We start from the raw sequence: 24,593 nt of genomic DNA, 5'->3' as shown, positions 1-24,593 counted from the left end.
AAGTTGTAACGCCCTACTGCCTTAGAGCCGTTACTAAGTGAGTTTAAAACATAAAAGTAACTCTCTAATCGAGATTTTAGAACAAAAGGTGTAATTAAACCATAATCAGAGTTATAAATTTGAAAATAAACCTTTCATTGAAAAATTATAAAGCGTTTAATATTTGGGATCCCAAAATATTGTTTAGAAATATTTACAACTCAAAATATAATCCAAAGTCGACTAAAAAACAAAATCAAGTTTGGTACAATCATCTCCCAAAAACACCCCTGGCCGTGGCAGCCAGGCAGACCAGACATGTACGCGCCGCTCGTCACACTCACCATACTCAAGGTTGATCAACTTCCCATTGCCTTTACCTGCACTATAGAGCACCCGTGAGCCGAAGCCCAGCAAGAAGCAGATAATATATGCATATAAAACACTTAACATAAAATTAAGCCATCATCAGGCTATACACGTACGGCTATGTCGTCCCAGGCGCTTTACCAGGCCCTGGGTTCGCGGTCTATACCGTAAGGATATCCCAGGTATCCCTTGGGGTCTTTCCCCGGCAACTCGCACTCTGCATGCTAAATGCTACTCCCGGCCCCTTGCCGTTCTCGACCATCGTTGTTCCATCATTTATATACACACATAATATAACTAAACAGATATTTAAGCGCATATAAATTCAATCAAAGGGCCACGCCTTGCAACACAATCATATAGGGCCGAGCCCTACAACTCAATCATATAGGGTCGAGCCCTGCAACACAAGCTCTATGGGAACAGTAGTTTTCTTACCTGCGTCCCAAGCTTTCCAGGCACCGATGTCCCGAGCACAGTTCCCTAGTCTGAGCCTCACCGAAGCCCTAGTCACAACGCATTAACAATATCCGCCGATCAAGTTCTTATCCATTAAATAGCTTTGGGTCATAATTCTAATCTCTGTAACATTGAATTCTATCAATCCAGGTGATAAAATCCGTCCTAAGCCTTAACTGTTAGGTTCCCAAGTCAAATCCCACTAAACGCCCTGCATCTTGAACTAAGGCTACGACCCAACCCCTTAAGGGTCGTGGCTTGCCTCAAAACATAGGCTAAACTCCTCCCTGGAAACACACACAGGCCGCGACATGCTTGGCCAAGCACCGCAGCGCGCCCCATGGTCAGTGGCCTCCCTAGGCCTTGGGTGCACACGGGCCGCGGCATGCCCCTCCTAGGGCCGCGGCCCTCACCTCCAAACCCAGAAAACCACCATTTTCCTTGCATTTCCTTCGAGCCAATCCTTCTAAAATCATCCCAACTCAATACCCAAACCCAAAATTAAGCTTGAGCCTCCCTACCACATCATCTAAGCTCCACAACAAATCCAACATAGTCTTATAAACTCAACCCACAGCAAAATTTAACTCATGATTCTGATTCACATGCAACTTACAACTCTAGCTATAATTCTACTGAAACTCAAGGAATTTTAGAGTTAGACCCCTTACCTCAGCTGATGAATTCAAGCTTCCACTAGCACCTCAACCTCCAAAGCTCACCTCTTCCAAGCTCCAAGCCTCAAGCTCCCAAAATCCCAGCTCAAATTCCTTAGTTTTGACTGGTTTCCTCCAAGAGTTCTCCCAAGCTTCCAATGGAGAGAAAATCATCAAAAGAAAGGTGAAGGAAGAGATAGGGCCATTTTAGAGAAATCTGGGGGTTTCCTATGTTTTGTTTTATTTAACTTAAGTCTAAGAGGTTACCTCAAGGCTCGGGGTACCAAAAACGTCACTGAGGGCAAAATGGTAAATTTCCCCAATATTCCCTCCTAGGCATTCTAAAATCAAATATATCTCAGAATATTTATTTCCATAACCTGATAACCCCACAAAATGTCTAATACCCAAAATACCCCTCGACTCGCCCCGAGTCGGATTTTCAACCCCGTTGTGACTTTCTAGCTAATTGCTCCCTAGAATTGTCTCGGATCGTGCAACACAGATATATCACAAGTATATCACAATTATCACATTTATGCCCTCAACAGGCTAAAATTACAATCATGCCCCTAATAACTAGACGGGGCCCACATGCATATTTAATTCACCTAAACATGCATCACTAATCACATATTCACACAAATTCACATATTAAACAATAATTCACTTATTGCCCTCCAAGCACGCTAATCAAGGCCCTAAGCCTTATTAGGGAATTCGGGTAGTTACAATGGACGTCTTGATCTCTCTTGTTGTCGATTCTCCCGATGATCCACTTATGGAAGCTTTTCTCCTGCTGTGGATCACACTTCCTCAAAGGTTCAGTAACTAGCCCCTATTTATCTACTCTCATCCTCTTCGTTGGATCGGTGAAGTCATCAAAACGCTTGGGCATGTGTTGCTTCCTAACAACTTCAAGGCCAGCTGCCTCCTTAGGCTGTAGTACTCATACACTGGGACTATCAGCGTCACTGGCAACTACAGATGTCTGGGCCTGTGAAGTGGAGGGTGGATCACCGGGCTCGTAGTCCTCAGGCAAGATATCAAACTCTGTATCTTATTTTAAATGGGTGGATCGACCTGAGACCACTGAAAGCAAATGCGCCAACTGAGCCATGATCGTAGTTTGGTTCTTCAGTAAGGTTGCCTGGCCCTCCTCAACCCTCTTGAGCCTCTACATCAACTGCTCATAATCAGGCTGGGCAACCTAACAAGAGGAAGGTGCACAAGCCTATGAAGTGCCCTCCTCAACCCTTGGGAGATCCTCGTAAAAAATTGAAGCTTCCTTTGCAACCTCTGCTAGCTTCTCTGCCTCCTTCTCAAGCACTACTTCCTCCGCTGCAGTCCCAGCCTCCCCGACAGTTGATTCCAACTCAAGGAATAACCTGGAATCAACATCTGGGAGGCTATTGTAGTAGACTACCTCACCGGGACGTGGCTTCAGCATGGAAAATACCACTAACTGCATGGTTGAATAACATGTGTCAGAAAAACGTTAATAAAATAAATCGTTAATTAATTAATTTGTGACATTTAACAAGATAAAGTGGAACTTACTCAACGGTTGGCGAATATAGGAACCAACTAAGCTGTCGAAATAGTGATATCAGTCTTCGTAGCCCAGCTAAGCATCTTGGGAATCTAGTTCCCACTGTTCTCATGGAACTTACTCCCGATAGATGGCATGGCCTCAAAAGCCCAGTACAGAAGTGCCGGGGCATAGCCATAGAAACTATACTTCGACTCCTTCTGTTTTTTGCTCGAATCCTCTTTCTTCTTCTCCTCGTAATGCTTCAATTGCCTCTGCATGTCCTTGTGAACTCCTCTAATAACCTTCTAGAAGGACAGCTTCCCCCAAAGATACTTGAAAAAGTAGTCAAGATCCTCAACCATCTTCAGGGAATCACCCCATATTGTCGTTGTCTTTTCTGGGGCATTCAGTACCCCCTCTATCAAATAGCACAAACCCAACTTAAATGCATCTTCTAGGTCTGTCGAGGCCTTCAAAGCATCTTCCAACTGGCTGAAACTAACCTTCGAATCACCATTAAAGTATTCTTGGATGATCCGATCACTTGAAAGATGCTCTCTCGACTCATCTGGGGACGGGGTGTTCCCAAAATTCAGCCTGGTGACTAGGGCAAACTCTGCAATCCCAAATTTGCAAAGAATGTTGCCCAAGTAGAATTGGCCCTCTTTAGCCTTCTTGCTTTCCACCTTCCTTAACATAAGTTGATGTAGCAGAACCCCAGAAAAACTAAACGGCTTAGCCTTGAAAATCTGTCCCAACGGGCATGCCTCTGCCCGTTCAATTATCTCGTGCCTCTTAAACTACTCTATAAGGGTTTCCAAGTAAGCACTACCCCTATAGGTGACACGACCAGGAAAGTGCTTCTCCAATGGCACAATCATTTCAGGCATTTGATAAACAAAAAACAAAAAAAAATGTTAAAAATACAATTTTAAACAATTTGGTAACTATCGAGGCCGATGTAAAATCGGAAAATGCACAGTTTTATCGAGGCCTATCGAGGCAATGCAAAATCATAATATATATATATATTTCTATCGAGGTCTATCGAGTCCTATCAAGGCCTATCGAGGTAGGTGTTAAAACAACCATAAGTCTTATTCTATCGAGGCCTATCAAGGCAGATGCTAAAATCAGCCATATGTCTATTATCATCGAGGCCTATCGAGGTAGGGGCTAAATCAGCCATTTTTCTAATATCATCAAGGCCTATTAAGTCCTATCCAGGTCAATCGAGGCACATTCAAAAACAAAATCTAACATATATTATCGAGTTCTATCAAGGTGTATCGAGACCTATCGAGGTGGGTCAACATTTTTGAAAAAAAAACCCTGATTTCTCAGTTACCCAGCCCCGATCTATCCTATGAACAAAACATCAACAAAAAACCAGACATTGCAGATTAAAAAGAAAACCCTCACCTTCGCGTACTTGGGAATTGTTTCACCTACTTCGGAGTTGTTTGGTTGCCTCTGGGTGCTTCCGGTCCGATGTTCAAGTGTTGGTTCCAAAGACCTTCTCCGACAATACTTCTCTTCTCCAATTTCATTGGGTTGCGACGAATTCAAATATGGGTTTTGAGAGTTTTTTTAGTTCGGGACCGAGAGTGAGAGGGAATATAGAGAGACCGAGAGAGAAGAGAGAGAGAGTCGGAACAAATGGCAAGGGTATTTTGGGAAGTAAGGTAAATAATAGGACCAAAATGAGACTAGTATAATGATAGGGTATTTTTTAAATACAATCCCTCATTAAAAGTCAAATTTCCAAATTTTTAAGCTTTTATCTTTATTTTAAGGATAGAATAGATGAGTCATTCGAGTGCTCTTATCTTGGATGTTAAAAAAAATAGCTTGCTCTTCTGAACATTTGGAACCCTACTAGCAGTAAACGAGTAAGCCGTCCTTATTATTTCTTTATTTACCTCTAAGGAGATCTCAATTAAGTACGTCAAGGTTAGCGTTACGATCAGATTGGGATTAGGGTTTTCCAAATTTTCTAAATAGTTTTATTTTAATTTTTTTATACTGTGAAATTAAATTCCGGCAATGCTAGAATGCTAGCCGGTGATGAGAAACGGTGCCAAATATGTACGATAATGATGAGGTGTTTCTCTCTATCCCTCTATTTGTTTTCTTTTGGTTTGGAGCGAATGCTGTGTCTGGTTGCTGGGAAACTGAAGGAAAGTTAAACTAGTGACTAGTGAGGTAACCCAGAAAGGCAATAGTACCCTTTATAGATTTGACTGTCTGTTTCAAGTTAAAGATGTTAATGGTAATAGGAAGCTGCCTGTGACGACACATATTTGGGACTTTGGATCGGCAACAACATTTTTGTGCGCCATTGTAGATTTTTTCTACATGGGTTGTTTGCCTCAAGGAAGAATGTGCCAATATGCTAATCTGAGGCAATCTTCTGCTACTTTTCTTCATCTTTATTTGCTATTTATGAATGAACCAAAGACTTGTTGATTTGCTCTGTCTAATTGTTATCTTATATGTCCTGAAATGGGGTTTGTTTGAATAAATTTTCGGTTTTTTTTTTTTTTTTTAAATATCTTCATCCTTTATTTTTGGCAGTGAATATATTTGACAAAATCAGTATGAGAAATTTGCCAATCACAATCTAAGAAACTACAATTGACAAAGTAACTTCTCTATTTTTAAAGTTGGGGGTCTCCCAAAGTAGAAGAGACCATAAGTGATCTTACTTGTGTAAGATGCATATATGCCATTTTACAAAAAATATTTAGTGCTGTAAATAATTTGGCTTTTTTTTTCAACAAAATGTGATTTTTGCGAAAGTTTTTTTTTCTTTCTTTATTCTTAGAGCTGGTTGGTGAATATTAATGTAAGAAAGTAAATTAAGCAAAATAACTATTTGTTATTTCATTGAGGGTCACCCAGTAATATGATCGCTAAAAGCGACAATAAGAGTCAATAGTAAATGTTTTTGGGACTTTGTTCCGGCGCTAATATAAGTTTTTCTTAAGGTCATTTTGGAGAAGGCTTGCATGATATAGGGTTTTGTTTTGATCATACTATATATAGTCAAGGCATTGGTTTTATTTTTATTAGTCATTGGGTGAAGAGCTCTCAAGTTATCTCCCTGTGACTTTGTCCAGTTGAGTTACTTCATATGTAATTTAAGTAATAGTTTCTGAGCATATCTCGTAACTAACTTACCTCTGGCCATTAGTATTACTTCAATCCCCTTCAAATTTCTGTTGCCACCTGAATGATTGGTTTCGATCATTATGCTGGACGTTAGTAGTTAAGAATCTTACACTTGCTGCATAATTTTACTGACTCGCTTAATCATATTCGAGCATATATATACATATGATATGGGTCGTATGGCTGTTGAATGGTAGGTTGCACCGTTCCAGAGGATGGCCCTTTGGTTTGACCAACAGGTTTATCCGTGAATATGTTTGACTTGTTGCTGCATAGTCATGTTGAGAAAGCATATCCTGACTCACATCTATTGCTTCGAGGATAAGTAAATTTGTAAGCTCTATATAAGTTCTCTATTTCTTAAACTAAACTACAAACTTGAAAATATATATTTGCTAGAAATACAGGTGAATCTTTCCAGGGATAGCGGCAGGATACAGTAGTGTTAGTCTGATAAACACTTGAGTATGGGACCTGGTGGCCCTGGAGGTCCGGGTGGAGGTCCTGGCGGCCCTGGCTGGGGAGGTCCTGGTCCAGGCGGCCCTGGCTGGGGGGGTCCTGGTCCAGGTGGCCCTGGTTGGGGTCCTGGACCTGGAGGTCCTGGATTTTGGCCTGGCCCTGGTGGCTTCTTCGGTGGCTTTGCTGATGGTTTATGCAGTATGATATCATCTTGGTATATATTCTATTGAGAACTTTGCTGTGTCATAATCGTTGATGATGATTTGTTAAACCATAAATTGTGTCTTTCTTGCAAATTTTCTTTCTAATACGAATCTTTGTTGTTATGTTCCTTTAGATGCCTACAATGTATCTGTCTCTGAGATTAAAAATATTGTCTTTGTTGTTTTTTATTTATTTATTTGCAGCTTCTACTGCTTGTGCTGTTGCTGGTTGCTGCAGGACTGCTTTGGTGGACCTGGTGGCCGGTATGGCCCCCCTGGTCCTGGTGGACCACCTCCTTTCTAAGTCATTTTTCTTTTACTGCTCTGAGACTGAAACTTGCTGTTGATTTATCTCAATCTCTTTGGACGCAAGTTGTACTGGTCGTGTTTTTTGTTTTTAGGAAGTACCGGACTTGTTTGTTATTGAATCAGTTTGTGTTAAATAAAGATCATTTAAACAGTTATATGTTGAAGAATAAGTCTCCAAAAAATCGATATCAAAGTTGCATTCTGCCTTGGCCAAGTTTCGTATGTATCTCTTATATATTATGACAAGTTTACGTGTCTTTGGAGTTTGGTCGCACCAATCCGCAATCTTCATTTAATACACTTTGGACTTTAGATAATACGAATACTGAATCTTTTGAATTGATTGAAAGCTCACAAAAAACTCTATCAAAGAGGTGAGCTGAGTATTATTTATACACCATGTAATACAGGGGCTGAGTACAGTTGAGTTCTAACAAAAAACTCTGTAAATCTCAGGTATACACTAACAACCTCTAAACAGAATCCTAATGGCAAACTCACTCAACATTCCCCCTTAAGCGAAAAGGAGAGTTTACAACCTTGAGCTTGTCTCTAAATTTAAGGAATCTGTCCACACTTGGTCCCTTTGTAAGCACATCAGCTCAATTTGCTCTTGTGTTGGTACATAACGAATATCCACTTCTTTTTGCAGCACCATATCTCTCACGAAATGCACATCTATTTCAATGTGCTTAGTCAATGTGCTTAGTTCGAGCATGATTAACAGGATTGGCAGCTAACGAGGCAGCCCCAATGTTGTCACACCAAATCACAGGAGGTTGCTGTAATGATATGTGCATTTCTCTCAACAAGGCTCTAAGCCAGGACATTTCAGCTGCTGCATTTTCCAAAGCTCGATACTCAAACTCGGTGCTTGATCGTGCAATAACATGCTGCTTCTTTGAGCTCCAAGGCACTAAACAAGAACCCAGAAACATGCAGTAAGCTCCTGTTGACTTGCGGTCGTCTGGACAACTTGCCCAATCGACATCTGTAAAGCCCTGTAGCATGAGTGTCTTAGTAGAACCAGGTCTGAAGTTATGGTATGTTTGAGATATCTTAGGACCCTTTTACAAACCTGCCAATGAGTCACAGTAGGTGCTTGCAAAAATTGACTCAGCTTAGATACAATGTAAGCTATATCTGGACGAGTAATAGTCAAGTACTGCAAGGCTCCAATGGTACTCCGATACACTGTTGGTTCCTTCAATAATTCCCCCTCACTTCGAGACAGGGTCTGTCTTGGAGCCGCCAGAGTAGAGCACCCTTTGGCACCAGTGATTTTGACTCGGTGGAGAAGATCAGAAACGTACTTCGACTGAGACAAATACAGCCCAGTAGAGTCACAGTATGCTTCAATCCCCAAGAAATAATGAAGAGAGCTGAGTTGCTTCAATGCAAATGTGCCATTTTAGTCATCCACTAGCTTCTGGATCAAAGTAGAGCTCATTCCTGTAATTAGGAGATCATCAACATAAACTAACAAGTACAAGAGCTGAGATTGATGGTGATAAATGAAGAGGGGGACATCAGACTTTGAATTTGTGAAACCCCATGCTAACAATGATGACCGCAACCTATCAAACCAAGCCCGCGACGCTTGTTTAAGCCCATAAAGTGCTTTGTTCAATTTGCAAACATAGTGAGGATGTGTAGCACTAATGAAACCTTGAGGTTGATCCATGTAGATTGTTTTCTTTAAAAAACCATTGAGAAATGCGTTATTAACACCAAGTTGCTTGATATCCCAGCCAAAGTGAACCGCAGCGATAAGAACAATTCGGATAGTGGCTGGTTTGATTACCGGACTATACGTCTCATAGAAGTCCACCCTTGGAGTTTGATGAAACCCTTTGGCAACTAAACGAGCCTTGTGCTTTTGAATAGTGCCATCCGAATTGAATTTGGTTTTGAAAACCCATTTTTTACCAACAAGCACTTGATTCATCGGCAGAGGCACTAAACACCATGCTTGATTCGTCATGAGAGCATCATACTCAGTTTGCATAGCTTGCATCCAAATGGGACTCTGAATAGCTTCTTGGACCCAGTGTGGCTCAGTTGAACCAACTTCCACACTAAGCGGGTGCTTAGTAGTCATAAAGGTCTTTGGTTTGGCAATGCCAGTTCGAACTCTGGTTTGCATTTGGTGAGTACAGGTTGCAACAAGTCGATAATGTTGAGGACAAGCTGTAGGAATAGAGGCAGTAGGCATCACCACATTTTCACTACTGTTAGTCTCTTGTTGGACCTCTAGATGTTGTTCAGAAGCTGCTGTGTCAACATGAATAGAGCTTGTAGAAGTTGATAAAGATTCAGCAGCATCACGAATGGAAGAAGTAGAGGCTATCCTTTGTTGTGGTGGAGTTACTTCTAGTCTAGCTGAGATAGATTGTACACTAGTTGGTGATTTGGTAGCTGGCCATTTTTGTTGAGTGGTAGGAAGGGTAAATTTTATGGTAGGATTGGTAGGTGTATTATCTGGTTTAGCTTAAGTGTGAGTGGAGGTGTTTTCATCAAAAACACAATTTCTTGTGATATAGACACGACCAGATGGATGTAAGCACTTATACCCCTCATGATCATTACTATAACCAATAAACAAGCAAAGGGAAGACCGAAACTCTAACTTCTGTCTATTATACGGTCTAAGGTGTGGATAACAGGCTGTGCCAAACACTTTAAGAAACCTATAGTTAGGTTGTCTCTTGAACAGTTTAGAAAAGGGACAATGACCCTTGAGAACCGGTGTAGGTAGTCTATTGATAACATAGACTGTTGCTTGGAAAGCTTCCCACCAAAAATTTAATGGCATAGAAGCTTGGGCCAGTAAAGTTAGGCTTGCCTCCACAATATGTCTATGATTTCTCTCCACTCTACCATTTTGTTAATGTATAAGAGGGCACAATTTTCTAAAATGAATACCATGGTCAGCTAAGAAAAATGTAAAAGGTCAAAACTCACCCCCCAGTCACTTTGGAATGCTCTAATGGGGACACCAAATTGTTTTTCCGCATGCAGCTTAAAGACTTTAAACATGGATAAAGCTTCAGACTTGGTTGTAAGGGGATAAACCCATGTATATCTTGAATAGTCATCTAAAAACTGCACATAATATTTAAAACCCTCATTGGAAGGAGTGGGGGATGGTCCCCACAAGTCAGAATATACCAACTGTAAAGGCTGGGTGTTGTCATTTTGGGATAAAGAAAATGACAATACATGACTTTTGCCTAATTGACAAGAGGAATAGAATTCACTTTTATTGACTTTATTAGTGATACATCCACTCAACAGAGAAGATAATAGACTCAGAACCTTAGCACAAGGATGGCCTAGGCGTCTATGCCAAGTAGTAGAGTTGGTTTTGACAGATGTAAAACATATTGAATTGTGTTTATTACAATTGTTTTTTGCTGGGTTGGAAACATGTGAACAAGCTGAATACAAAGGACTGTGATACAAAGACTTGGTTTGGGACTTTACTGGTTGGTGGAGTTTGTATAATCCATCTTCAAGCTTTCCTTCTAGAAGTAGTGCACCTGTTGTTCGGTCCTTCACATAACAGTTTGTGGAGTGAAATTCCACAAAGACATTATTGTCAGAAGTGAGTTTGGAAATACTTATCAAGCTTTTCTTGATATTAGGAACACATAAAACTTTCTTTAAATGTAAAGGCTGACTACTAAGTTTAGAATCAAAGGTAGTAGAACCAGTATGTGCTATAGATAGGAGCTTACCGTTTCCAATCATTAGCTTGTTAGGTCCATGGTAGTCATTAGTAAGCTTCAAATTTTGGATATCAGCTGTTATATGATCTGTGGCTCCGCTATTGGCATACCAGGCTGGATCTGCCTCAACCTCTGGAGTAGCCAAGAAAGCAGCCTTGGTCTGTGGTGCTTGAATTTGCACAAATGCCTCCTCCTGATTGTCATCTTCATGGCGATACTAGCAAACCACAGCAGTGTGACCTGCCTTGGAGCATATTTGACAGATCGGCTTCGAGTTGCAGGAAGTAGATCCTCAACCACAGTTGGGAAAACAATCGCCATAGCCTCGTCCAGAACCACGACCTTTGTTGTTGTTGAAGCCTCCTCCGGATCATCGATTCATCTGAGCAAGATTGGCGGTGTGATTGGTGATCTGCAAAGTTTGAGCAGCAAACCACATTTCCAGTCGGGTTTCCTGACTTAGCAGAAAAGACTAAACCTCTTGGAGGTTAAATGCTCCAGTTGTTTGGGTGAGTATGCTGGATATAGTAGCATCATACTCTACAGGTAAGCCTTGGAGAAGATGCATAATGAGATCGTCTTCAGAGACGTTGTGGCCAGCAAGAGCAAGAGTATCGGAGACACTTTCCATTTGAACAACATACTCCGGTATTTTCATCGCACCTTTCTTCAATGTTTGAAGATGAGTTTTCAGCTGCATTATGCGCATCTTGGATTGAGAGGAGAACAATCATTCCAGTGCCAACCAGATCGCATTGGTCGACTGACATCGCACCACTTGTGAAAAGATCGGAGGAGACAGAGATGAACGGAGCCAGCTCAAAAGAAATTGGTCTTCTCGGATCCACAATGAATACTCCGGATTCTTGATTGTCTGCATTTGGCCATTCTCATCTGTGATCTTGACAGTCTCGACTGGTGGTGGCTTGGTTCCGAAGACGTATCCTTCTAGATCGTATCCACGGATTGCCGGAACAACTTGGGAGCGCCACATAATGTAGTTGGTTCGATCAAGTTTGACGGAGATCACAGAGCTCAGAGAGGAAGCAAAGGATGAATTCACCAGGCGTGTAGCAGCGAAAGAACCACCGGCGTCAGTGGTCGAAGTTGTGGAAGATGAAGTAGGAGAAGCCATTGTTGATCGCCTGGGGCTCTGGTACCAAATACGAATACTGAATCTTTTGAATTGAGTGAAAGCTCACAAAAAACTCTGTCAAAGAGGTGAGCTGAGTATTGTTTATACACCATGTAATACAGGGGCTGAGTATAGTTGAGTTCTAACAAAAAACTCCGTAAATCTCGAGTATACACTAACAACCTCTAAACAGAATCCTAACAAATTTAACAAACTCACTCAACATAGATTATATGATATCAACAGTGCTGAAAACAGCCGATTCATTATCTCTAGATTATATGATCATCAAGTCAGTTATGTTTGTTTTGAGGCTTAAAAAATTATTTTGGGAAAAAAGTGGCATTAATACCCGACATTTTAGGGTTGTTATAATTTGCTACCTAAACTATTTTATAGTGGAAGAAATACCTAGTGTCACAAAGTCGTGCTAATTATCCACCTTTGTTATCTCTATTAAGTGTTAATTCAACAAACATGTGTTGCATTAGTATTGGTCTAGATTTTTAATTATTTAAAAAAATGATTTTAAAATAGACAAATAAATTTAAATTACATTTAAAATTAATCTAAATTTTATTAATAATAAAATAAACAATCTTAAATAAAATCTTAAACTCTTTAAACTAAACTTAAATATTAGAAACAAATATCATCAAAATTAAATAAAACCCTAACCCCTAAAATCTCTCCCACTCTCTTTCTTTCTCGTTTTCTTCTTCTGCATCTCAACTGGGCAGCTTCAGGAATGGTGGCGTCGAGGGTTAATCACGAAAGCGAGCAACTCTGGGAACGACTCATGAGGGCTGAGCTTCGAGAACGATGGGCGAGGGCTGCACAAACGAGGTTGGGGATGGCTTCCTCGACGATCGTGGGGCTAGATCTGGTTGATGACAAGCTTCAACAGTTCTTCTCTTTCTTGTTCGGTTCTACCATTTTAACCGTTTGAGATTGCTTGTCTGTGATGTTTATTTAGATATGAGTTTGTTGCTTTGTAAATTATAGGGAGTTTCTTAGGCAGGGATATCACTTTTGCATCTACCAATAGAAGCTTTTTCGTTTTTGACAAGTGAAGAAATTATAACTCAATTTTTATATATCTCTTCAATATAATAAGTTAGTAGATAACAGAAATTCTTGGTTTTAACGGTTTTTTATTTTTTTAATATTAACTTTAATGGAATATTCTTATATTTAACGGTAGTTTGTTAACATTAAAACTTAAATAAAATAAATAATTAAAAAAATTAAAATAAGATTTGTTTGAGATATTTTACCATGATAATTATTTAAAAATAATAAAATCATATGTTTTATAACTTAAATAAAATTTAATTAAACTTAAACTCACTTATTAGAATAATAATCATATTAAACATATAATATAATCTACTCTAAATTAGCAACAAATTGTTTTTTTTTAAACTAGCAAGAAACTTAAATTTAAAATTCACCTATAATATAAATATTATATTAAATATATAATATATAATCTGATGTTGTCACTCCCAAATTCAAAAGTTAAAACAAACATAAACTTAAACAAAAATAAATAAATAAATTATTTAATTAAAATAGGATACTTATTTAAAATTTATGATATTAATATAAATTTAATAAAAATAATTAATAAATTATATAAATAAAACTAAGAAAACACGCATATTTGCACGTTGCTTATATTTAATAAATATATATAACGATGTACATTATAACTAATGTCGAAATCAAGATTCAATGAGTATTTTACACGTGTATAAAAAAAAAATACACGTGACAACTGATTATTTAAATTATGTTCATAAACTCTTAAAATTGTCTGAAAAACTGATGATATCTACTAGAATTACAACCCATATAAAAAATCTTAGTTATAATATCTCGTCTGCCGAAAATAGAAACATGACTATCGATAGGAGCAAAGTAACATCCCTCTGTAAGAGAATTTTCCTTACCCCTCTATATGAGAATTTTCCTTATATTATATTTACTTTTTCAGTCTACTATACTAAACAACCAAATGCATTAATTCAACATGCTGAAAACAGCCGAGTTTGATCGCTAAACCACAAAAGGAGACAAACAATTCTGATGGATTTTTTTTTCTTTTGTTGGAATTGGGCTACATAGCTTTAAAGGATATTCTAGGTAGATGGAAAATTTTAGTATTTTCTCAAATTCCAAACTTGGTTAAAAAAGAAAAAAAATAGTACACCCGAAAGATACTTTCATATGAATACAAACTACAGGTAAGAATTGCTAGGTCAAAGATGCCTCTGCTATTCATTCACATGCGATCTTTGTGTCAAAGCTGCTGAGACATATGGCAAACGCCTGAAAAGCTGAGATGGGATACTGATAATCCATGGTAAAAACATCCTTTCCAACTTTTCCGAACTGGAGAATGACATTCTCATGCTCCTGCCCAGCTGCTCCATTCTCCAGAGAAGCGACAAGCTGAAAATTCTTCACCGAAGCAACTGTTACCCGTCCATTGAAATTCAGACACCAGCATTGCAGTTGTTCATGCCACCTAGGAGCTTTGTTCCTCAGCACAAGCAATCCTTCATTTTGACCAGATGGAAATTCTGGTTGAAAACTCTCAATGCGGGTTGATTTTGATCTGAAGAAAGGAAGGGATGGAAAAGTATCCACACTGCTATGCAGAAATTCAGTCGGGGTTGGTGCTGCACCTCCTGGCTCAATAGAACGAGCAGGAATGGCATCCATGACACACTGCATCCTCCTTGGTCCCCTGCTTTACAAAATGTGTCAAATGTTATACAGCAAGTGAAAAAGATTCGATCAAATCAATTATTCTTCTTTCTTGCCAAAGGCCCCTAAGGAAGTATCATAAACATTTTTCATACCTAGAGCCCAACACGTTTAACTCATAAGAAATATGTGCTACGGGATAATTGCCAGCAGGAACTCTTGGGGAAACTTGCTTCATATTTACAAGCCTGGTAGAACGACATTTAGTAACTTTAGCTCCAGAATTTGGAGGTTGGGCATCATAGATTGTAAACTTGGTCCCTAGAAAGTTTGATCTGCGATGAAGGGAAAATAAAATGACTGCTGGCCTAGAGTGATCAAGAAACTGAGGTTGTGATGTAAAATATGGTGTAAATATACCTTAACTTCCCAAGATAGGTACTGCTTCCTTTAGACACGTCTTCGGAATTTAGAGAGATGATGTAATCTGTGCAAGTTGGACGTCTACATTTGCGTGCTGCAAGAAGAAATTTTCCATCGTCTGTGGAAGCTGGAATTATACAGGTGAAACCATAACAGCTCAGACAGGTACATTTAGAGGGAAAAGAAAAAAAGAAAGAAAGAGATGTTCTTCAATGTACCTGGACATCATGAAATCACAGTAAACCAAAATGTGTTAAAATGATAAATACATAATGAGAGTTACCTTGATTTAAGCCGAGGTAAAGATAGTAAGTTTGGTTGCTTCGATTGCGCTTTATAAAGCATTGAAGAACAAAATCCCTTGGACCAGGCTGCAATAGAAAACCAATAGATTCAAATATTAGCCAGCGAGAGAAAAGTGTCAACAAATTGTAAAATTGCAACTCTGTAACTTCACAGTGAAAAAAGTAACAAGTTTAAAAACTAAGAACCATCTGGAACTTAAACAAAAAAACCTAATATTACAATTCACAACTACTAAAACCAGGACCAGCACATTTGATATTGTCCAAAATATATAAATGATCTTTAACACCTATTCAGATTTTCACAAAGAAGAAGCCAGATTAGCTAATAGCATGTCTATACCTCTTCATTGTAGAAATTGGCAGGACTGCCTGCGTTTTCTCTTTAAAGAAATCCACAAAACATATAAACTGTCTTAAATCTTCAGCAAAGGATAGAAAGAAAGCTATGATTGTATGCTAATAACAGTTAAGAAATTATCAATAGAAAAACTTTGAAGGAAATGGGGAGCCATAAACTCCAGACCTGCTTCAAGGAGATGGGAAACGTCAACTTGCCAGAAAATTCAGGTGATTTCACTATTTCTTTGACTATTTCCCTCCAATTCCGGCAAACACCAGCACAAGCAACCACATTTTTCCGAGGAGGCCATGCGTCTTCAGATGCTTCTATCCTCATCAGCACATCCCTCAAAAGCTCCGGCGGCATATTAGCCCAGCAACTCTGCTTCATAGCATCAACTTTAACCAAGCTATCTTGAACCACCCTTTGTGATCTTGACCTCCCAAACTTAACATCAAACCCTTTCCTTGAGATACTCCCAAGCTCACCTTTCATACCTTGGAGCACACTTTTGAAAGACATAGGTGCTTCCCTTCCCTCCGCAGTCCTCACCTTCAAATACAACAACGAATCCGTCCTTAACCAACCACTCTCCCCAAAATCACTCACATTAATCACACAAAAAATCCAACTTTTCTCTTGCCCATATACATATATGAGCTAACATAAATCCAAATACCAAAACCCAAACTAACAAAATATTAACAAAAATAAAAATAAAAAAACTCTCCTTCCCTTCAGAGATGTATGTACACAAAGTGGTGGCCAGCCATTAATGCCCACCACTCCAGATCTAAACCAAACCACAAAATCCCAAAATACCCACCACAGATCAACTATTAAAAAAACCGCTATGTACAGACAAAAGCTCCATAATTTAGCATAGATCTCACTCCCAATCGCATAAAAATGCAATATTTCCCTTAGTTACACGATAAAAAGTGCGCTTTGAGGAGTGAACAAACCTCAAGAATCATGGAAAGAGAGAAAACCTTCGATAGAAAGCGAGCAAAAGGGGTTTCGATGGTTCCTAAGAGTGGCCGGCATTAGGATTTGGTTGGTGGTGCCATGGGGACTCAGTGCGGCGTGATCTATATGATGTGTGGAATAGGGGAGAGGGGTTTGGCCAGAGCAGAGCAGACCAGTAAGGCAGTGCTGGGTCCTCTCCTTTATTTTATTAATAATAAGTCATTCCTTCTTTTTCCTTTCCTGTCTGAAGACTTTACTCTCTCTATTTTCCGTCCGGGATTTAGGACTCGTTATCTATTGGATTGGATACTGCCTTTTCGCTACTTAAAAATCCTCTTTATACCTGTTTTTCGCCTAAAATATACTTCCAAATAGATAAAACCAAAATCTTTTATTTTTCTTTTTCTTTTTCTTTTTCTTTTTCTTTTTGTTAAATAACAATTTTATGATTTTTGTTTTAAATTATAAATTATTTCCTATTAGATTTTAATTTAGATTAGTTTTTATTTAATTTTTTTATGCCACATAATTTTCTTAAAAATGAGTTTTTAAAGGGTGTTTGGCTCCTTAACTACAAAACTATTTTTTGTTTTTAAAAGTTAAAATCTATTTTATTTTGTTAACAAGATGTGGTTTTTGCCGTTGTTTTCAAAAAACAAATTTTAAAAATAAAGTTACAAAAAACAGAAAATTTTGAGAACAACTAAAAGTTGTTTTCTGTTGTTCTCAAAATTTTTTGTCTATTTTTTTTCTCATATCACTTTTTTAATTATTATTATCTAATATGATTTATTGTCACATCATTTTCTCTATCATTAGTTTATCTCTCATCACTTTCTCTCTCCTTACTTTTTCTCTCTCGCTATTTTTTCTCTTCTCACTTTCTATTTTTTCATTTTTTCTTTCATCATTTTCTATCTTCTTATTTTCTCTTGCATCATTTATTATGTCATCATTTTCTCTTTCATCACTTACTATATCCTCACTTTCTCTCTCATAACTTAATATATCATCATTTTATCTCTCTTCATTTTTTCTCTCTCACCATTTCCTCTGTTATCATTTTTTCTCTACTCACTTCTTTCTCTTCACTTTCTTTCTTATCATCTTCTCTCTCATTTTTTCTTGGATCAATTTATCTCTTCTCAATTTTTATTTCTTCAAATTTTCTCTCCTTACTTTCTCACTCCTTATTTTTCATCATTTTTTCTTTCAAATTATTTTATCTCATTATTTATTACAAATTTTAAAAAGATTTTTCTCTTTGTAAATATATTTATTAATTTTTTATTTAAGATTTAAAAAAAATAAAACTAAAAAAATATTTTTAGAAAACATTAACCAAACAACACTTGTTTTTTGAAAACTACAAAAACTGTTTTCTATTCTCATTTCTGAGAACACAACTTTGAAAACAAAAAACAGAAAACAATGCCAAACATGCCCTAGTGTCTGTTTCACATTATTTTCTATTTTTTGTTTTCAAAGTTTTGTTATCAGAAATGAGAATAGAAAACAGTTTTTGTAATTTTCAAAAAACAAGAGGTGTTTAGTTAATGTTTTCTAAAAGCAATTTTTCAGTTTATTTTTTAAAATATTAAATAAAAAATTAACAAATATATTTACAAAGAGAAACAACTTTTAAAAGTTTGTAATAAATAATGAGATAAAATAATTTGAAAGAAAAATGATGAAAAATAAGGAGTGAGAAAGTAATGAGAGAAAATTTGAAGAAATAGAAATTGAGAAGAGAGAAATTGATGCAAGAAAAAATGAGAGAGAAGGTGATGAGAAAGAAAGTGAAGAGAGACAAGTGAGTAGAGAGAAAGTGATGAGAGAGAAAATGACAAGAGAAAAAAAATGATGATATATTAAGTGATCAGAGATAAAATAAAGATATAGTAACTGATGAAAGATAAAATAATTACATAATAAGTGATGCAAGAGAAAATAAGAAGATAGAAAATTGTGAAAGAGAAAATGAAAAGATAGAAAGTGAGAAGAGAGAAAATAGCGAGAGAGAAAGTGAAGAGATAAAATGTAAGGAGAGAGAAAGTGATGGGAGAGAAAATAAGGAGATAGAAAGTGATGAGAGAGAAAATGATGTGAGAGAGTGAAGAGAGAGAAACTAATGAGAGAAAATGATGTGGCAATAAATGATGTTAAATTATAATAATTAAAAAAGTGAATTGAGAAAAAAAAAAAAAGATAGAAACATAAAACAACTTTTTGTTGTTCTCAAAATTTTCTATTTTTTGTAATTTTGTTTTTAAAAATTGTTTTCTGAAAACAACGCCAAACACTCTAATTTGTTTTCAAAATACAGTTTTTAGCTTTTAAAAACAAAAAATAGTTTTTTAGTTAAGGAGTCAAACACCTTCTATATTTTCTTTTTACTTCTTTTTTTTTCTCTCTTATTTTTTTTTTCAAAAATACTAACTTAAGTTTTCAAAAAATATTACTTTCAAAGTTTTATATTTACAAAAATACAAGATTAATGAAACAACTAAAAAACAATAATTGGACAACAATTAAACATTAAACATACTAACACATTTAAAAACAACTTTAAAACAATAATTGGACAACAACTAGAAGTCAATTCATTGCATACCAAACATATTTTTTTAACATAAAATCAAAACATATCTGAAACAACTAAGCAACAATTAGACATCAACACAACAACTATATATAAACTTAAAAACAACTAAAAAATAATGTGACAACAACTATACATAAATCTAAATGATAACTCTAGAAATTAGAGTTATTTTACCACATTTTTTAAGCTAAAAATGATTTAGTTCTTAAGTTTTTAATTAAATTATTAAGTTTTAATTACTTTTTGAATTTATTAGTTTCATTTTAATTTTTATAGATTTTTATGTATTTTTATAATTATTTTGTTGTAAAATTTTATATAAATAAATAAATGAGTATTGTTGAACTTAAATGTTAAATTAAGTTATAATGAATATTTTCAAATAATTTATATGAATTATTTATAATTGAAAATATTTTATCATGACTTAATTTATATTTATTTTGTAGGAAATGGTTCTATTTTTGGTTCTTGAAGAGCCAAGAAAGAGTGAAGAAAAGAAAAAGGAATAAGGAGAAAAAAAATGTTATTTTTGAAAGAATGAAGCCAACCAAGCACCTGGGCCCGAGCCCAACCTCCAGCCAGGCCCGTTACAGTCCTGCAGCTCCTGAAATGCCATTGGGCCTACCGATCCCATTGGGCCTCACGAAGTCCCCTGCCAGCAGCTTCATTCCCAGCGTGTTCCACCTGTCTCCCACGTTGTCTCCAGCAGCAACAAAAACATCACTCAGCTCTTCATATGCATCCTCCACCCGAAGTTGCACCCTGCGCCAGCTGTCCCATTTGCATCAATCTAAAACTTCAGCAGCCATTTGATTTATTGCTCCAAGCCCACAGTGGGCCTCCCAGCTCGCCTGCCAGCAACAAAGCTCCCTGCCCATTTCCAGCCACACGGGCCCGAGTTCTTCAGCCAATCTCCTCATAGGCCCGAGCCCAATTCCACACGGCCCAAAATAGCCACACAAAACAGCCACAATCTTTTGCCTAAACCAGCTGCCAATAGCCACCAAAAGGCCAAAAACTACATTTTTATTCCCAATATTTTTCACTCAAATACCAATTCACTCTTCCCTATTTTTCTTACCTAAATAAACATTCCTAATTTATTTTTTACCCTAGCTTTTCACTAATCTTTTACCCAACCAAACATTTCATCTTTCCAATACTCTTACACTTACTCTATTTATCCTACCACTTCCCAACACAATTAGATTAATCAATTTATTTATTTTAATTTGATTAATTTAATCTCTATATTTTGCCTATAAATAGAGTTTTGTAAGACCATTTGATGAGCTCTTCTTCTTCATCTTTTCAACATCTTCTACACATATTTTTCTCTCTTCTTTTCACTATTTTCTCTATCATTTTCATATTTTGAAGAGCATGTCAAGTATGTTATTTTGTAATTTTTATTTCAATCTAGTTATGAGCTTCTAATTTTTTTCAAAGGTTATTAAGATGATGATGAAGCAAAATGTAACTAGATAGTATTTTTTGTTGTATGTTGATTTCCCATTTGTACAACATTGTTTATGGATTTTTCTATCAAAGATATGCATTTTTCATCTAGTGTTGATTGTTAAATCATATTACACTTAGTTCTTCATTATGCAAAAATATGATATTCTTTTATTAAATGTTTTTCATTAAATTGTTCACATCTAATTCTTAGAGCATAAGTATTATATTTTGCCTAAACATAATCTCTTTGATTTTTTGTAGTTTCATTAGGTTGTAACACAACTAATGCTTAGAAATTATATCTTATATAAGTGAAGAAAAATCCTACATTTTTTAAAGTAACTTGTGCTTGAATAGAATATGTATTTTGAAAAAAATATAGTGTGATTTATTTCAACTATATCTAAACTTGGGAATCAATATACTTATAAATACTATTGAACTTGCATTTTGTGGATTCTAATATCTTAATAATCTTATTTTACATATATCATTTGAAAACCATTTTTCTATTTAATCTTAAATCTTTTTATTACTTGTTTTTTATTTTTCTAAAACAAAATCTCATCAAATATTTGGAACTAGGTTAGAATATTATTGCTTTGTTTGAAATAGTTTCTTTTGATGTTAGTCAACTCCCATGGGTTCGACCTCGTACTTACATGAATATTATATTCCGAAACGATTCGTGCACTTGCGAGTTTAATTATTAAAACACCCTCTTTAGGGAACAACACTAAACAACTAAAAAATAACGTGAAAACAATTATACATAAATCTAAACAACTAAAAAATTAACTAAAAAAAACAACCAAATATATATTAAATATAAACTAAAATTATATGTATACTTAAAAAACTTAAATTAAATTAGTATACAATATACTAAAATCTAAAAATCAACCCAACACATACTTAAGCTAAAAATATGCATAGTATATATCCAATATATACTAAGAGTATAACAAAAATATACCTATATTAAACTATATAAAAAAAGCATGACAAATAACACAAATATACCAAACAAAAAAAAATTAAAATTAAACAACAAATAAAAATCAACCAAATTTTATTTTACTACATAATACCAAAAATATTAATTTGTTATTTGCATTGAATGTTTGGATAAACAAAGTTAGTTAAGTAACATATTCTACCCCCAAAAGTTTCAATCTTATTTTAATCCTTTGACTATTTTTTTTGGGTAAGAAAAATAACAATAATATATTTTATGGAAAAGAACTAGCTACTAACCAAAGTCGGTGAGATCCTTGATGTCCTTGGACCAAATTCTAATCTTGATTAAATACACATGAAGGAGCTCACCGACTCTTACCAATATCACACACATGGTCACATGCATGACTCCTCACTGTACACTTGAATTTTTGATTCCTCTTTAAAGGGTTATTTATCAACTTTAGTAGCAAATTCCATTATGAATCTTATCCTTCGTATGCTCTAAAGTAGCAAGTTATATATGGAAGAAGCTTCAATTTGTCTCCAATATCGATTTGGGGTATAGCCTAATTTTTTTAGTTATTATTATTTGATAGTTGTGTGGATGTTATATGTAGAAGCATCGACACACATGGAGCCATAAAAGTTCGACAACAATGACTCAGCCATGGCTGCTCACCCATACTCTAATCCATTTCGTTGAACCATTCCAATAGCAAACTCGAAGCCACCAAAGAAGGGAAGAAGCTGCTTATGCAGGTTCCTCTGTTGGATACTCCTCATCATTTTTTTAATAATACTCATCGCCATAGCCAAATGAGTCATGTACCTGGTTTTTCGACTGCAGCTGCCCAAGTACACAGTGGACAAGCTTCAGATAACGCAGTTCAACATGAGCAACGATTAGAGCCTTTCAGCGACTTTCGACGTGATGATGACAACCACAAATCCCAACAAGAAGATTATGATTTAAGCGAGAGTAGGATTAGTGTGGTAGGTGGCGACGAAATTGTTAGACGGAGCTCTGCTTAAGTTCTACCCAGGGCATGGAAAGTTGATCGTTGTCATCCACGGGCATCATCAAGCCTAACTCCAGCCATCGTACGATAAAAACGAAAATGAAAGGTTTGAGCAGTATAAATGAAAAAAATTCCCATTAGACCGTATAAATGAAATATTTTTTGTTTTTACGGTGAACCATTTAAATTTATCTTTTTTTTTAAGAATTATGTGACATAGTTTTTATTTAAATTTAAAGTAGAATAAAACACTAATATGTTTGTCAAAATTTACGTTTCATGCTTTTAAATTAAATAATAATTCGATTAAGTGAACTGTAAGAATTAAGACACACATAATTTTCTTTAACATTGCAATTTTTTAATAAAAAAATTGTTGGTTTTCTCATTTTTAAAGATTTTTTTTTGTTATTAATAAAATTCTAGAATTACATTATTTGTTATATAACTAAGTACTAACCACACAAAAGAAATCATTTATCCCTTACAAAACACCAAAAATGACGTGTGATAAATAAATGAATTAAACTGAATTTAAAAAAATAATAATAGTAATGAGTATGCACTAATTTTTTACTCACATATCATAGGTTTGATTCGTTTAGACATAATGAATGCTATATACTCTATAACATAATAAGTTATATCTTATTTCTATTTTTTTTCTTCATTATTATTTTTTTCTTATCACCAACAGAGCTATCATTTTTTTTTTCATTTGTGTGTGATGTTTTTTCTTAAGTTATTAACCGTTTTACCTCACATTTTTTTCTCACTTTCCCATTTTTACTAAGAACTAAGGATACGTGTGGTTGAGTATAATGAAAACATTAGAATAAAAATAGAAATGGAATAGAATTTTATATGAATAAAAAATAAATATATATTTTTTTATTTATATGTTGGAATGTTTTTTCGTAAAATTTTGATGAAATAGTTGATCACCAAAATGATGAAAAAGTCATTCTATTAAAATGATATTCCAATACTTTATAAAACAACCAAACAAATAAATGAAAAAATAAATAGTTTTCATTCCATTACCCCAAATTAAATATCATCTCAATAATAGTTTTTTTTCTCTCTCATTTTTTACTATTAATATTTGTAGCGAAAGTATCCAAATTCAATTTTTACTTTCACCGTTAGTATACGCCGTTATCATACAACAACAAAGTTAATGGGGGTGCTAACGGTGCAAGTAAAAGATAAATTTGAGTATTTTTGCCACAAAAAATATATACTTGGGCACTTAAATGCAAATTCATACAACTTAGGTACTTTAGCCGCAAATATCATTTTTTTATTTATAAATTCATAATCTCAAATAGAATAACAAATCATTAAAAAAATAGGTGCACCCCCTTAGTGTTTGTGGCTCAGGATGTATTTTTCAGCGATTTTTTTTATGACCGTGTACATTATAGTTATTTAGATCATCATGCAAAGTTTTAGAAAATTTCGAATAATTTACAGTATAAAAAATAAGGTTCAAACATGTTACCTTCCACGCGCACAAAAAAAAAAAAAAAAGCAGTCACGCGTGCAAAAAACTATTTGAACTTTGTTTTCTACACTATAAATTATTTTGGAATTTCCCGAAAATTTGCAGAATAGTCTAAATAACTATAATATACACTGTAATAACAAAAATTGAACCGAAAATACTTCCCAAGCCAAAACTAGAAGGCGTACACTGGAGAACTACCCAAAAAAATAAATCCAATTTTTTATTTTTTATTTTAAAAGATATGATACAAATAATTATTTTATTTTAAT

At 35.6% G+C, this 24,593-nt stretch overlaps 1 protein-coding gene and 1 long non-coding RNA gene across 5 annotated transcripts; one reads left to right on the top strand and one right to left on the bottom strand.

Annotated features, from left to right (window-relative positions):
• The first annotated feature begins 4,799 nt into the window (after positions 1 to 4,799).
• On the top strand, positions 4,800 to 7,789 carry LOC133794146 (uncharacterized). 4 transcript variants are annotated; one of them, XR_009875128.1, is made up of 3 exons: positions 4,875 to 4,889; positions 6,369 to 6,844; positions 7,038 to 7,297. It is a non-coding gene; the product is annotated as an uncharacterized LOC133794146 (long non-coding RNA). The 4 variants fall into 4 exon arrangements; XR_009875129.1 differs by lacking the exon at positions 4,875 to 4,889 and adding an exon at positions 5,188 to 5,202; XR_009875127.1 differs by lacking the exon at positions 4,875 to 4,889 and adding an exon at positions 7,599 to 7,789 and having other exon boundaries at positions 6,434 to 6,844; positions 7,038 to 7,516.
• A 6,223-nt stretch (positions 7,790 to 14,012) lies between these two features.
• Positions 14,013 to 17,068, bottom strand: LOC133794134 (tubby-like F-box protein 3). Its single transcript, XM_062231338.1, has 5 exons — positions 15,978 to 17,068; positions 15,430 to 15,517; positions 15,144 to 15,273; positions 14,879 to 15,058; positions 14,013 to 14,763 (listed from the first exon to the last, which is right to left on the bottom strand). The coding sequence occupies exons 1-5, from the start codon at positions 16,314 to 16,316 to the stop codon at positions 14,292 to 14,294; spliced, it is 1,209 nt and encodes a 402-aa protein (XP_062087322.1). The 5' UTR covers positions 16,317 to 17,068; the 3' UTR covers positions 14,013 to 14,291.
• Between the last annotated feature and the right edge of the window lie 7,525 nt (positions 17,069 to 24,593).

The sequence above is a fragment of the Humulus lupulus genome, chromosome 1, assembly GCF_963169125.1.
Source record: "Humulus lupulus chromosome 1, drHumLupu1.1, whole genome shotgun sequence".
NCBI lineage: Eukaryota > Viridiplantae > Streptophyta > Magnoliopsida > Rosales > Cannabaceae > Humulus > Humulus lupulus.
This window is presented reverse-complemented; position numbering and strand designations above follow the sequence as displayed.